The following is a 14,090-nucleotide window of genomic DNA, read 5'->3' as shown; positions in this document are numbered from 1 at the left end:
TGAACAAATAAGTAAATGTATTACTTTAATTTCATAATTCATGACAGAATTATTTGGCACACGTTTACATGATCGGTCTACCACACTGGCATTCTTCACAGTAGCACAAACTGGTATCAGGACAACCACTGTTCAAAAATGTCACTCAAATCTCATCTAACAGTGGGGCATAGTCTCTTGCCAATTGTGTGACAAGAAGGCAGTGTGTGTGCAATCCTACGGACGGCGCAGAGGGAAAACTTGAATGGAACAGTTCTCTGCCATGTAGTGAAGAGTAACAGCTGGGTAATGTTCATTAGGGCACACAGTAGCGCAACAGTTTAAAAACAAACTTGACCTACTGCAAACCACCATGATTACAATAAGGTTAAAGATGTTTCGGTTGCCAGTTTTCAAAACAAGGTTGAAATGTAAATTAAAAACAAATTGACTACTCCCTAATCCCTTAATTGAAACATTGGTGTGTGTTAAAACCGTGTTTATAGGTGTAGCTCTTCCCACAGTCGACACAGCTATAAGGCTTCTCCCCAGTGTGACTCCGGAGGTGGACGTTCAACGAACTCTTCTGAGAGAAACTCTTCCCACATTCTGTGCAACTGTAGGGTTTCTCTCCAGAGTGTGTACGCTGATGCAGCTTCAGGTACGTCTTCTGAGCGAAGCGCTTCCCGCAAACTGTGCAGCCAAACGGTTTCTCTCCAGAGTGGCGTCTGATGTGGACTTTCAAGTAGCTTAAATAACCAAAGCTCTTCCCACAAAACAAACAGTCAAACTGCTGCTTCAGGTCTTTTCCAGTTCCCTGCTGGAGGCTTGGCCGGTTTCTTGGTGCGTATGTGTTGTGGGGAGGATAGTCCATGTACATTCCATCGGCTGTGTCAGGACCAGGCTCTGGTGTGTTGTCAACCAGACCAGCCAGAGTGGGGTCTTCCATGAGGCTCTCAACGGATGTGGGCTGCTCTGTGTCAGGCTGTACCTGATGGCTGCCTGCAGGGTATGTGTTCAAGTCCCCCTGGTATAGGTGAAGTTGACTGGCAACTGTTCTCTCTACTGCTGGAGCATCCTCCACTGCTACACTCCCTGTACAGTACAAATTAAAACAATCTCAACACCGGCATCACAGCTGTGAAACAATTCAATAAGTGAGTCACGACGGCAGTAAAATTCTATGTGACAGTCGAGTCATGGTAATCTCCTTAGTAGTACCCAACTCGCTAATTCATCAGGTCGCTAACGGCCTGGTACTCAGGGCACTACTTCACCTCCAACCACAGACAATGCAAACGCAATCAAAAAAATCACATCAAAACAGTATGTGCTTTTAAAACTGAGATTAATCAATTTGAAGAAAGAAGTTCAACAATAGGTTGAAACATTAGAAAACATGTTACTATCCTTGTTCCTGAACAGATTTCACTTGGTTTCCCAAATTAAGCACTGGGTAGCTGCAGGAACAGGGTTGGAGAGCCCTTGGCATAAAGAGTACGGGGGGGGGGGGGGGGGGGGGGGGGGGGTGTATCATCTGTGGCGCAGTGAAATTACTGGAGTAGCCTACCCAACATGAGTGAAAAACATACAGACGGTAAAGTTTCCTCCACTTTTCCAGTGCATATGGATGACATGTCTTTATTTTATTTTTTATCTTGCCCATTTGATAAATGAGGATTTATAAATCTAAACTGATTTCCATAGCCGTAAAGACAAGATTAAATTGAGAAAAGTCTGATGGGTGAAAATATGATCACTTGATGAGAGAACAGCATGTGCAACCTGAGGCAAGAGCACAAGCAGCCCATATGTCTTAATTTCTAAGGCTTGTAATCGTTCACGACTAAAGTTGCCAAATAACTCTAAATCTAGCGTATATGACCTGTTTCAAATGATACATTTTACGCTCAACATAGCCACTTCATATGAGCAACATCCATTCTATTTTATTCAGGTAAATTCTATTTTATTCAGGTAAGTTCAATTATATTCTTCTTACTTTAAAATAATTTAAAATACTGGCACGCATCTTATAAGCATATCTTGTCTGCTAAATAAACAAGCCTATGGCGTGGTGCATAGCCAGATAACATACAGTAAGTAGTCCAACTCATTCTGTTCCTCTGAAATACATTTTCTTCATTTCATAATGTTTTTTTAGCTCTGCCTAAAAGAATGAATTTGTGATTTGTAGTCAATTGATTTATTCATATTTTTTTTAAAATGGAGACTTTCCATAGGCACGCATCAGTGGCTTGTATGAGTGGAGCCTGGCGATTAACAGTCAATTACCGTGAGACCAGCAGTCGTTTGCATGACAATAACAGGCTGACAAAATGTAATGACCGCCACAGCCCTATTTCCTTAAAGTAGTCATAGTAGCATACCATGCTGACTTACAATTGCAACTTGCCCCCATCCGTCATGAAAGGATGTTGTTTATTTTACATATGAATGAGCTGTCAGAATTTCTCAATGATCACGACACACATACTTTTTCTGTTGCTTGCATGTCCCCTCTGCTGGTCCACTGGCTGATCCTCAAACAGCTCTTCTTTGATAAACACCAACTCGGGCTCATTGTCCACCAAGTCTATTGCCTACACAAGACAGGTGAGTGACCGTTATTAGACAACACATGGTTCTTTTTTTATTCCGACTGTAACAGAAGAACCTTTGGAACCTTTGTTGTGATCCAAGAGTATAACCCTTCCCAGTCCCAATTCGCTCCTTAACCCTTGGATCTGAATAGGTATAAACACCAGTGGGGGTGTGTGGCGCTTCCACCATATTGCTTGGTCTGTCACCTTACAGATCTGCAAACATTGTAGGACTAAGGTCAGGGGAAGGGAACAAAGTAGGACAGCCTGGCTAGCAGAGATGCACTATTCAAGGATATTAATACATCTGACCTGAGTGACGTCATCATCGCCCAAAATGACCGATCCAATTGTCTCTTTATCCTGAGGGATAGAGCCTCCATTTCTCCATAGGTCCATGCACCAGTCCTTACCAAAGACACCCTCTATGGCGGGGGCAGACTGCTTTTCTGAAAATGGAAACGTCTATCATGAATATAATGACCGTGGCTGAACCGGCATCAATTCATCTTCCCATTAAACAGCTCTGCAAGCGTTATAATGTCCAAATATGCAGGCAACTATCGTCATTTACTGCTGTTACGCCCGGTATGTACTTCCAAAAAAGGTTTAAATAAAAATTGACAAGCAACTGAAAAAAATAATGAAATATTGTTTTTTACCAGAAGAGGTACCTTTTGGTAGCTCTTCCAGTCAAAAACAATACATTGAAAACAATTCTGGTTGCTTATACATTTCTATTTAGACCTTTTTTGGATGGTCATATATGCTTGCAGATTTGTCTAATGGGAAGATGAATGGAAGCATTGTGGGCATAGAGAGGACATCTGTCATATCAAATCAAAATGTATTTGTCACTTGCTTCGTAAACAACAGGTGTAGACTAACAGTGAAATGCTTGCTTACGGTTCCTTGCCCAACAATGTCGTTAAATAAAAAATACATGTTTTAATAATAATAAAAACAGTGACATACGGAATAAATAAATACACAGTGAATAACTTGTCAAAATAACATGGCTATATACAGCGAATACCCGTACTGAGACAATGTGCAGGGGTACGAGGTAATTAAGGTAGCTATGTACATATAGGTAGGGGTAAAGTGACTAGGCAATGGGATAGATAAGACAGTGGCAGCGTATGTGGCGAGTGTGAAAGTGTGTGGGCTTATGTAGTGTGTGTATATTGGGGTGTCAGTGTGGGTATAGAGTCAGTACAAAAAAAGGGTCAATGTAGGTAGTCCGGGTAGCCATTTGATTTGCTATTTAGAAGTCTTGTTTAGTAGTCTTATGTCTTGGGGGTAGAAGCTGTTCAGGGTCCTGTTGGTTCCAGACTTGTGCACTGGAACTACTTGCCGTGCGGTAGCAGAAAACAGCCCATATTGCTTGGGGGGGGCTGGAGTCTGCAAATTTTTGGGTTCTTCCTCTGACACTGCGTAGAGGTCCTCGATGGCAGGGAGCTCGGCCTCGGTGATATACTGGGCCTTACGCGCCACCCTCTGTAGCGCTTTGCGGTCAGGTGCCTTGCAGTTGCCATTCCAATGCATTGATGCAGCCAGTCAAGATCCTCTTAATGGTGCAGCTGTAGAACTTTGAGGATCTGAGGGCCCATGCCAAATCTTTTCAGCCTCCTGAGGGGGAAGAGGTGCTGTCATGCCCTCTTCCCAAATGTGTGGACCATGTTAATTCCTTAGTGATGTGGACACCAAGAAATTTGAAGCTCTCGACCCTCTACACTATTGCCCCATCGATGTGGATGGGGGCATACTCGCCCCTCTGTTCCTGTAGTCCACGATCAGCTCCTTTCTCTTGCTGGCGTTGAGGGAGAGGTTGTTGCTCTGGCACCACATTGCCAGGTCTCTGACTAAGCACACAACCCTGAGGGGCCCCGGGTTGATGGTCAGTGTGGCAGATGTGTTGTTGCCTACCCTCACCGCCTGGAGGGGGACAGCCCGTCAGGAAGTCCAAGATCCAGTTGATGAGGGAGGTGATCAGTCCCAGGGTCCTGAGCTTGGTGATGAACTTGGAGGGGACTATGATGTTGAATGCTGAGCTCTAGTCAATGAACAGCATTCTTACATAGGTATTCCATTTATCCAAATGGCTGAGGGCAGTGTGGAGTGCAATAGAGATTGCGTCATCTGTTTGAGCAATGGCCAGCCTTTCAAAGCATTTATATACATGCAACTGTTACAGAGTGATAGTAATTTAGGCAGGTTACGTTGGAATTCTTGGTCAAGGGGACTATGGTGGTCTGCTTGAAGCAAGTTAGTATTACAGACCAGGTCAGAGATAGGTTGAAAATGTCAGTGAAGACACTTGCCAGCTGCTCAGCACATGCTTTGAGTACACGTCCTGGTAATCCGTCTGGACTTTAAAGTCTCCCCTGGTTTAGATCTAACTAGTACATTAGTAGATGTAACTACTAATTAGTACATATTGATAATCAGATCGTCTGGCGTGGGAAGTTTGTTAAGACACCCACACTCATTATGAACGTTAAAATGCATCGCTTGCGGTATGATTTTGGAAACATAAGGAACGCATCTTTCATATCGGCGAGAAATAATTTTCAAAAATCAAAAGGTTAAATTACTACACACCTTCACATTGTTAGGGTTCTGACAGTGCCAAATGTCCATGTTTACATCGCTTGATTACGGAAAACAGCTGGAAGACGTCTCCGAACACCTTGGTGTAAACGGAAGATGGACGCAACAAACATGTTGTCACCGAAAAATACTGTCGGCTGCAACGGTGTTAAAACAGTGCAGTAACGTTAACTGTACAATTTGAATTTGTTTCATGTTTTTGATGTGATATGAAAGTAGAGAGCTTTATGTTTCTAGAACTGTACCCGAAATTGAGAATTGAGTTTAGATGGAGTACGTGGCTGTTCGGCCGATGTCACATAAAAAGTTAACAAAAACCAACATAATGTACTGATTACATTACCCAAAGAATAGCCCGCAATTACACAGAACAATGTGTGCAGCTATTGCGGGCTATTCTTTGGGTGCTGAAATCACTAGGTGTATCTTTAAAGCCCGCCCACACTTGTCTAAATCGTAAATCATGGAATGTATTTTAATCGGCTACAGTTGCTAGCTAGCAACCTATCGTGGATTAAAGCTATCTAACGTTACAGTCTAAAAATGCTCACCTCGGTTCTCAGTTGCTTGATGCGTAAATATTTGTCCCGAGACCTGAACTCCATTCTGACAACGGCTGGCAATGACCCTTTTACGTTCGTGCAGTTTTACCGTCTTTAATTCAATCTCTAGCAGGTAACATTTCTTCTTTAATGCCTCGTTCTCGTTCATGTGTTGTTGGGATATTTCAGAACGGAGAACCGCCGAGCACTCATCGACAAGTTTACCGATTTCAACCACAGCAGCTTTGCTTAGCATTTCCATAATGGAAACTAACTGGGTCTGAAAACTTCCCCGATTTATCATCGTATTCATGGTTTTGTTTTTAAAAAGAAACTAAGTCCAACGCGTATGATAGGCTGGCTATATTAATAAAACTGAATAATAATAGACATTGATTGGGTGGCTAGCTAGCTCAAACAGACCAGAGATAATAGATACATTAGGAGATAGGAATCCCATTAGAAAAATAATGGATAACCTATAAAACGCATCACCAGCAGACTCTCGACCAATCGCGTTCAAGTTGTCACGCAGTTGCTAAACTAATCGTCACACAATCCCTTCTCAAAGTCGGGGTATGCCTATTTTCCTCGACAGTACGTAATGTCACGATGCAAAAGCTATACGATATTACAGAGAACACGTTAAATATCTTACATCTTGGAAAATATTTGTAATGTTGTACTTCTTGTTGACGAATATTGGGGTTTTGCGCTAGCGCCCAATTGACTCCCATTCACTAATTGAAAGAAAATATTATACTATATATATATATATAAACTATTATAATATATATATATATATATATATATACACTCCTTGTCCCAGAATCACCCAGAATACACCGCGCGGCTCATTGACGACGCGCGAGCAACGTAGATAATGGACGTTAATAAGAATGCAATGGAGTTTCCTATCTTCTCAAAAGTATCTCTGAATAGACCTCTCGCTCATTAATCGAAACATTACCGCATTGAATTGTGGGATACTTTACCGTAAACCATTAAGTAAAGGTCACGATGACTTTTTTTTCACGGACACACTTCTGTTGAGCTTTATTTCATGGTTTACTGTCAAATATCCCATAATTCAATGCAGTAATGTTTAGAGCCAATTTAAAAAACTAGACACCTTGGCAGTTGGCTGTTACTTTCAGGTCTATATTTCAGCTCCAAACCCATTTGAAATGAGGAAAAATATGACAGACAGCAAAATAGAGACCTAGCAAATGTTGAAAAAGGGACACCTTTATTTTTCTGAAAAGCAAAAACTTCTATTCTATGAGGAAAACTTTTAATGACTGAAGTCCATCAAATCCACTGCAGAGGCTGGTTGGTTGGTACTAGTACTGATGGTCTATTTTACCATCTGTCCTCTTGAAAACTGGACTCACTGTAAACATGCATGCTGAACTCTGTATGTACACCCATGTGTTTCTTAAGGTTACAGTTTTTAGTAAATCCCTTCCCACATTTCACACAAACATAAGGTTTTTCTCCAGTGTGGGTGCGCTGGTGCATATCGAGAGTGCATTTTTGAATGAAGCTCTTGCCACAGTCGAGGCAGCGATATGGTTTTTCTCCAGTATGGGTGCGTTGGTGGGTATAAAGATGCCCTTTCTGTGCGTATCTCTTTCCACACAGCGTGCATCGGTACGGTTTCTCTCCAGTGTGACTTCGCTGGTGTATTTCCAGCTGACTGTAACACCTGAAGTTCTTGCCACATTGCATGCAGCCAAATCTTTTAGCTCCTGACGTTCTCAGGCTGTGGATCTTCATGTTTGACTTTGCCACACTGAAACTCTGAAAGGGCACATTTGTTATACCACCAGAGCTGTTTCCAGTTATGGAGTTTCTCTGTGCAGCAGGTGTGATCTGCTGTGCATCCTGGCTCTGTGAACATGCAGGCGGCATCCAATGTGTGTCCAGGTCCTCCAATTGCACTCTGGATGAGGGCGGAGTGCTGTGGTTCACTTGGCTCTCAGTAAGCATAGCGTGTTTGTCTGAGCCGTCTGGACAATGCACATCAAGACACCCAACATCTGTATCAAGTGATGTTGCTGCTCCTGTTTGACACAGGAAGGCATGTATACGTATATATTTTAGAACAGAATTAAACAGTTCAATCTTTATTCAGTTACACAAGACAAGCCAATGCTTCTGCATTTTGCCTATTGTAATTATTGCACTAGATTACCCAACCGTCTAGGTTACCCAACTGTTCAGCAATGCCAACACATGTCATTGTCCTCCCTGACAGTGTACTATTTGGCACCCAGGCCCTCGTGATTTAACCCATCAACACTCACCCTTTTCATTTATGAGTTCAGTCTTTGGCCCACTACCCCATATGTCCACCTCTGAAGGTTCCTCCTTGATCACAATCAATTTAGGCTGGTCTCTCACCGCTGTGGTAGGCTTTAGGGTAAATAACAATAGCTCAGCAAAAAATGGTAACTAGAAGGACATTACAGTAAGGCTACTTGACAGAAGGAATGACAGTTCATAACTTACCACTGTTTCCAAAACAAGAGCACTATCTTCAACCGGATGGATGACGTGCATCTCTTGGGGAGGACAAATGTTTTCCCAGGAACTCTCACTAAGCATACAAGAAAACAAATATATTAAATTCTGACAGATAAAAAGGGTTGGGTTCAATCAATAAATAAAGTATTTGATACAATTATTTTTACATCAGCATTTATCAAGAACTACTTTACAGTTACCCAGCCTAAACCCAAAGAGCAAGCAGAAGCCACAGGATTCAAGCAGCACAGGGTTTCATGCAGAATCATTCTAATATCTGTGATTTGTGGCCAGTATAATCCAGACCTGGGTTAAAAACTATAGCAAATTAGGCATGTGCACTTTGGGGACTAAACACAGCACACGTATTTGACCCAGATATATTCACATTCACACACAATTACATTACCTGCCCATAGAATATTGAATAAGAGTCAACTTTGCAAACCTTTTTTTGATTGCAGGTGTTTTGGGCTCAGACTGAGGTATTTCACAATAATCGTTCATTGAACCGTCTCTCACTCTTGTTGGTGTTTTCGTGCGTGTATCTGCGGTTGCGTGCTGCCTGTGCCCGCGGTCGATCCAAAGCAAATTCTCCATCAACTGCAGTTTCTCTGTAAGTGCTGCTATTTCATTCTGACCACGCGTTATTTCTAATTTTAAAACCTTTGATTCGATGTCGACCAGTTTGCTTATTTCTGAAACAGCTGTTTTTGATAACGCGTCCATGACCGAAACGAGCTGTGCTTGAAAACAAAAAGCTGTCGACATTTTGGCAAAAGTATATATACAACTAAAATATGCTGATAACTGTATATATTACTTTCAACGAGCTGTCAAATATTTAGTTTGTTAAATATAACAATGTGTGCCTCGAGTTCTTTGTACAAACATGCACACAACAAAGACACATGGTTCCATCTACAGGATCGGAGGGGAAATCGCAGCAAAGAGAAGTGGCAACTTTGTATCTAAAAATCATTTGGGAGAATAATTTTAGAACATTTTAATTTAACAACTACCATAACTATATCGAGTAAAGGGAGGTTAAATTATTATAAGTAGTTCATAAACTGTTAATTATCAGTTGGTTGATTTCCATCTAATATTGTATACGATCCAGATAATCAAAGACGATTATTAGTGTAGTAAAGACAGTTTTTAGGCTTAAATCCATATGCAGTGCACATAACACACATAGGATTTGAGGTAATCACATTTACTACAATTACCAGAATGCAACATAACAGGGCGGTTCTGGATATTTGATTGGCTAGTGGATGAATAGATTCAGGAAGTGCTGCGAGTGGCAAAATGTTCGCCGACCCAAAAAAATATATAGTAATTCCACAAGATTAACTTTGAGTAAAATGTTGCTTTTCCACACGCTTTATTATGGCTAATAGTATGAATTTGATACCTGTCTGGAACTGGTGAGCTTCACCTACTCTCCAGATTGAGATGCAAGCTGTCAATGGCACTGCAAAGCTCTTTTACATGCGCCATAGTGGACACTATTACAACGTGCATCGGTGAGATTCTGCTAATAAATCAGACTGTTATACCAGTTTCTGGTTACACAGCCTGAAACTAAGCACTGCAAAAATGTGGAAAGTTTCTGTACAAGCCAGAATGTTTAATACAATTACATTTTAACTTAGGCTGATGTACAGGCAATGGAAAGCGTAGTCACATTCTGACTACAGTGAGATGTGAAGTTCCCCCGAAGAGTACTCACCACCATCATCATCATTATTATTATAGACCAGTCCAGTCTTGCCTTTTTTTTCTATATTTATTGGTAGCTGGCCCTCTTCTCTGGAATTGGGGAAATTCTGCAATATCATGGTGTATTTTAAAACAATGATGTGGATTGACAGTGACACTTCCTCCTTGCTGGTATAGTAAGTGCATCACTGATTATAAAATAAAATGTTTTCCGTTACCTCAACCTTCTTTGTTTTCCCTCTTCTATTCCAGTCAGGATGTCAGGCAGAAGAGTAGTGGTGTTCTCTTCAGCAGCAGAGCTTGGTCCAGCTCTGGCTCACATGGTAGCATCTCGGGCTGACAAGGTGTCCATGCTCAGCAAGGAGCTGCCTGCCCTGCCAGACCTGGACTGCAGCCACTGGCTAGTAGGTTTCTGTGATGACAGGCTTGTTCCCTTTGACGATGGAGAGAATACCTATGGACTGCACAAGGTAACAGAATCTCATAGTTTACTGGTCCTTGCCTCGGCAGCTGCATATATTAAAATCACAGAGTTTACTGTAAACCTGATATGTAGAAAATATAACAATTAATATACACTGAATGTACAAATATTAGGAACATCTGCTCTTTCCATGATAGACTGACCAGGTGAAGGCTATCAGATCCCCAATTGATGTCAGTTGTTAAATCCACTTCAATCAGAGTAGATGAAGGGGAGGAGACAGGTTGAAAAAGGACAATTGAGACATGGATTGTGTGCAGTATGTGTGCCGTTCAGAGGGTGAATGGGCAAGACAAAATATTTAAGTGCTGTTGAACGGGGTATGGTACTAGATGCCAGGCGCACCAGTTCAAATGTGTGTCAAGAACTGCATGGTTTGTCACCCTCAACAGTTTCCTGTGTGTATCAAAAATGGTCCACCACCCAAAGGACATTCAGCCAACTTGACACATTTGAGTCAACATGGGCCAGCATCCCTGTGGAATGCTTTCTAAACCTTGTAGAGTCCATGCCCTGACAAATTGGGGCTGTTCTGAGGGAAAAGGGAGGTGTAAACTCAATGTTAGGAAGATGTTCCTAATATTTTGTACAGTTAATGCATGTGCATATTCTTATCTACAGCCTGATGTCTGTATTTTTCTGCGAGCACACATATTTAATTCAGGGGCAGGGCATTTACCTTTTTCTAGTTCTCATTCAAACTTAAGTAAGGAAAGTTCTTCTGCATCGATCAGGTTAAATAACTATTTATATTCAATCATGTTTTGTTTTTGTCAACAGAATCAGTTGTTCTCCAAAATCAACATCCCAGACAGTGGGGTCCTGGCGATTGACCCCTCTTTATCTGTACAGGATTATGCCCGCAAACTGAAGGAGGTATATATACACACACACAGTTCATTTATCACTTGTATGGTTATGAAACAAAGAAAAGTTATGACATGAACCATTGAGATATTATAATCTATTTTGGTATTAAAGGTAGACTCAGCGATATGACGTAGATGCAGAAAGTAAACAGCATAGTGGGTCAATGTCCGCAACAACTAAGAGTGTTGAATCGCAAGACTCAACTTCTCTGCTGATTTGGTGCCCTGTCTACCACGCTGTGAACAGTGTGAAGGGAACCCGTGTAGATACTTTGTGCGACTGTGTGAGAGCAAAGTGTTGCATCTCGTTCATCTCAATATCTCCAGTGCTGCTTGTGGCCTGAAGGAGGATATCTCTGTGTTTGATCTGTTGCTGCTGGACATGGGGCCTGATGGACACACCTGTTCCCTCTTCCCAGACCATCCCCCGCTGTAGGTGAGCACAGTCTACAGCCCAGTTTCAGGTCGTCTTTATTGCACTGTAGCCATGTTGACTCCCAGGTTGTCTTTTTTTGCAGTCGCGTTGCACTGTTTATCAAATCTCACAATGCCTGGAGAAGAGTTTAGCATTTTATATGATAAAGAAATCTTCTCAGACGACCTGGAACGCCACCTGTATCACTCATTAGGTTGTAATTCTGGTATCAAAGGAGCTAAAACGGATAACTATTTACATCAATGTTACTAATACGTCTTCTTTTTTTATCCATATGGTCTTGTGAAGATCAGATCATGACATTACATTTGTTCTCAATGGGGGTTAAAAAATGTTAAAAAGGCGTTGCTTGGTCTGGGTGTAATTAAAGCTGTTAGGTACTATTCTCATCAGATAGTCTTTCATGAAGGAAGAACTGTCTTCTGTTATGGGAGATCAGAAAACCCTCAGCATACATGTCCCAAGCAGCTGCCCTCTCCCAGTTTCATGTTATCTGAACTGGAAATGAGCCATAACCACTCTACAGTTAGTTGAATACAAATAGTTATGTTTAGCACATGTAAGGGAAGACGTTCATGTCGACACAAACATAATGTATTGTAGTGCAAAGCCATGAATGCATGATTGCAAATGACTGTCATACTGACATATGGGGCTTTTAACCATGTTAGAAAATCTCACACCACTTCAAACACCCGTTGTTATAAATCCCCCTGGGAACCCACCCTTCAGTCTATCATAATTAGAACATATTTTAAAGACACTTATAGATAATATGCAGTAGGTTAAAATATGGATTCAGAGGTTTCGGGCTATAAATGAATGTATAGCCAGTATTTTGTGACATCTCAGTGTAAGGTTTTAAAAAATCTACTGGTTCTGACCAGTAGAGTGTTTATTTAATGTGTTTCGTCACACACATGGATACACCTGTCCTGCCATGCATGTGTTGTTTTAGTCACTCCACTGGCTATGTATGGACCGTTCTTGTATTTTGGGTTTACTCCTCTTTTAGGAAACCTAGAAAATTGTGGCCCCAATCTGTGACTCGCCCAAGCCCCCACCACAACGTGTGAGCATGACATTTCCCATGGTGAACTTAGCCCATTGTGTGGTCTTTGTGTCAACAGGGGGCAGCAAAGCACCAGTGCTAAAGGTACTGTATCCTATCCTCCATACATACTGGCATCCTCTCTGACTCAATAATATCTAACCCTGATCCTAACCTATTAAGCATCAAGAAATGTCACTATGAAGACTTGATTCAGGTTATTTGTATTTATGTTTACCTGTAATTTACTGTTAAAAAAAATATATATATCCCAAAAATAGATCTCACTGTAAAACAGTAATGGATTGAGAGCATTTCTGTGGTTGTTGATAACCCTACTACAAGTGAGCTTTTCCTTTCAAGTGCTGGAGGGTGGTGAAGGCCCGGCCCTACCTGCAGCCAGAGTGGTCCCCAGCCACAGTGAGCTGTTCTGGCTCACAGATGAACCAGCCACTGCTTCCTTGACACTCCAAATGGAGAGACCAGGCTCTGCAGCAAAACTCTAAAGACCAAAGAGAAGGACAAAAAGGAGCTCAGAAACTCAACACCCACAGAGAAAAATGTACAGGATATCACTGAACATTCCTGTTTCTATTTGACAGTGTTATGATTTAGGCATGAGATTAAACCCTTACCTACCAGGAAAATGGGATTTAAGTGAATTCATGAATGATTAAGAAAAACATTGGATTGTTTACACATCAGTTGTAGAACAGTGCTGAATGTATGTATAATGATGGGGAAACCATTTGAAGTAGTTGCTGGATGATTAATTTCAGAGGAAACGGTGTAATGTCATAATAATACAAATAGATTTACTGTTAAAGTTTCAGGGTTCTTTAGTGTGTACTATCTCATGGAATTGTATGGGATTCCAACAAGCTGCTTGAATGGTAGCCTCAGCCAGAAAGTGTTTACTTTGTTACTTTGTTACTAATCTGTTGACCGCAGTACTTTGAAGTCCGACTTTGCATTGGACTATCAGTGGGCGATAAAATGGATGACATGCACTTCTGTCTAGCCAAAACATTTATGATTTTGATGATAAACTGAAATGGCACATGCCCTTCTTGGCTAAAGGTTACAGTGATGAAAATAAGTGAATATTTGTACAGAATTATTATCAATATTAACATTACAAATCGATTAATAAAGGTTAAAAAAAATGAATTTGTTCAATTCCCAATAGTTTCCACATGTAAAAAGGATTATTCAACCTGTCATAAACTTGCTGTTACATTGTAACAACCACCGTG

The 14,090-nt window shown here is 41.3% G+C and overlaps 3 protein-coding genes across 7 annotated transcripts; 1 reads left to right on the top strand and 2 right to left on the bottom strand.

Annotated features, from left to right (window-relative positions):
* Positions 1-12: 12 nt before the first annotated feature.
* LOC110486110 (zinc finger protein 205) lies at positions 13-6,230 on the bottom strand. 2 transcript variants are annotated; one of them, XM_021557474.2, is made up of 4 exons: positions 5,747-6,230; positions 2,895-3,031; positions 2,477-2,582; positions 13-1,074 (listed from the first exon to the last, which is right to left on the bottom strand). In XM_021557474.2, exons 1-4 carry the CDS (start codon positions 6,048-6,050, stop codon positions 446-448), a joined length of 1,176 nt encoding a protein of 391 aa, XP_021413149.1. In that variant the 5' UTR covers positions 6,051-6,230; the 3' UTR covers positions 13-445. The 2 variants fall into 2 exon arrangements, with proteins under 2 accessions (XP_021413149.1, XP_021413150.1); XM_021557475.2 differs by lacking the exon at positions 5,747-6,230 and adding an exon at positions 5,187-5,315.
* Positions 6,231-6,967: 737 nt separating this feature from the next.
* Positions 6,968-9,195, bottom strand: LOC110486108 (zinc finger protein 572). Its single transcript, XM_021557469.2, has 4 exons — positions 8,715-9,195; positions 8,252-8,339; positions 8,047-8,155; positions 6,968-7,803 (listed from the first exon to the last, which is right to left on the bottom strand). The coding sequence occupies exons 1-4, from the start codon at positions 9,035-9,037 to the stop codon at positions 7,100-7,102; spliced, it is 1,224 nt and encodes a 407-aa protein (XP_021413144.1). The 5' UTR covers positions 9,038-9,195; the 3' UTR covers positions 6,968-7,099.
* Positions 8,760-14,001, top strand: LOC110486109 (6-phosphogluconolactonase). 4 transcript variants are annotated; one of them, XM_021557472.2, is made up of 6 exons: positions 8,760-8,882; positions 10,247-10,464; positions 11,259-11,354; positions 11,767-11,783; positions 12,914-12,939; positions 13,198-14,001. In XM_021557472.2, exons 2-6 carry the CDS (start codon positions 10,252-10,254, stop codon positions 13,338-13,340), a joined length of 495 nt encoding a protein of 164 aa, XP_021413147.2. In that variant the 5' UTR covers positions 8,760-8,882; positions 10,247-10,251; the 3' UTR covers positions 13,341-14,001. The 4 variants fall into 4 exon arrangements, 3 of the variants coding, with proteins under 3 accessions (XP_021413147.2, XP_021413146.2, XP_021413148.1); XR_002468034.2 differs by lacking the exon at positions 8,760-8,882 and adding an exon at positions 9,538-9,798 and having other exon boundaries at positions 12,799-12,939; positions 13,198-13,320; XM_021557471.2 differs by lacking the exon at positions 8,760-8,882 and adding an exon at positions 9,538-9,798.
* Positions 14,002-14,090: the final 89 nt, after the last annotated feature.

The sequence above is a fragment of the Oncorhynchus mykiss genome, chromosome 13, assembly GCF_013265735.2.
Source record: "Oncorhynchus mykiss isolate Arlee chromosome 13, USDA_OmykA_1.1, whole genome shotgun sequence".
In the NCBI taxonomy this organism is placed as follows: Eukaryota; Metazoa; Chordata; class Actinopteri; order Salmoniformes; family Salmonidae; genus Oncorhynchus; species Oncorhynchus mykiss.
The sequence above is the reverse complement of the archived record's forward strand: the minus strand, read 5'-3'. Positions and strand labels throughout refer to the sequence as shown.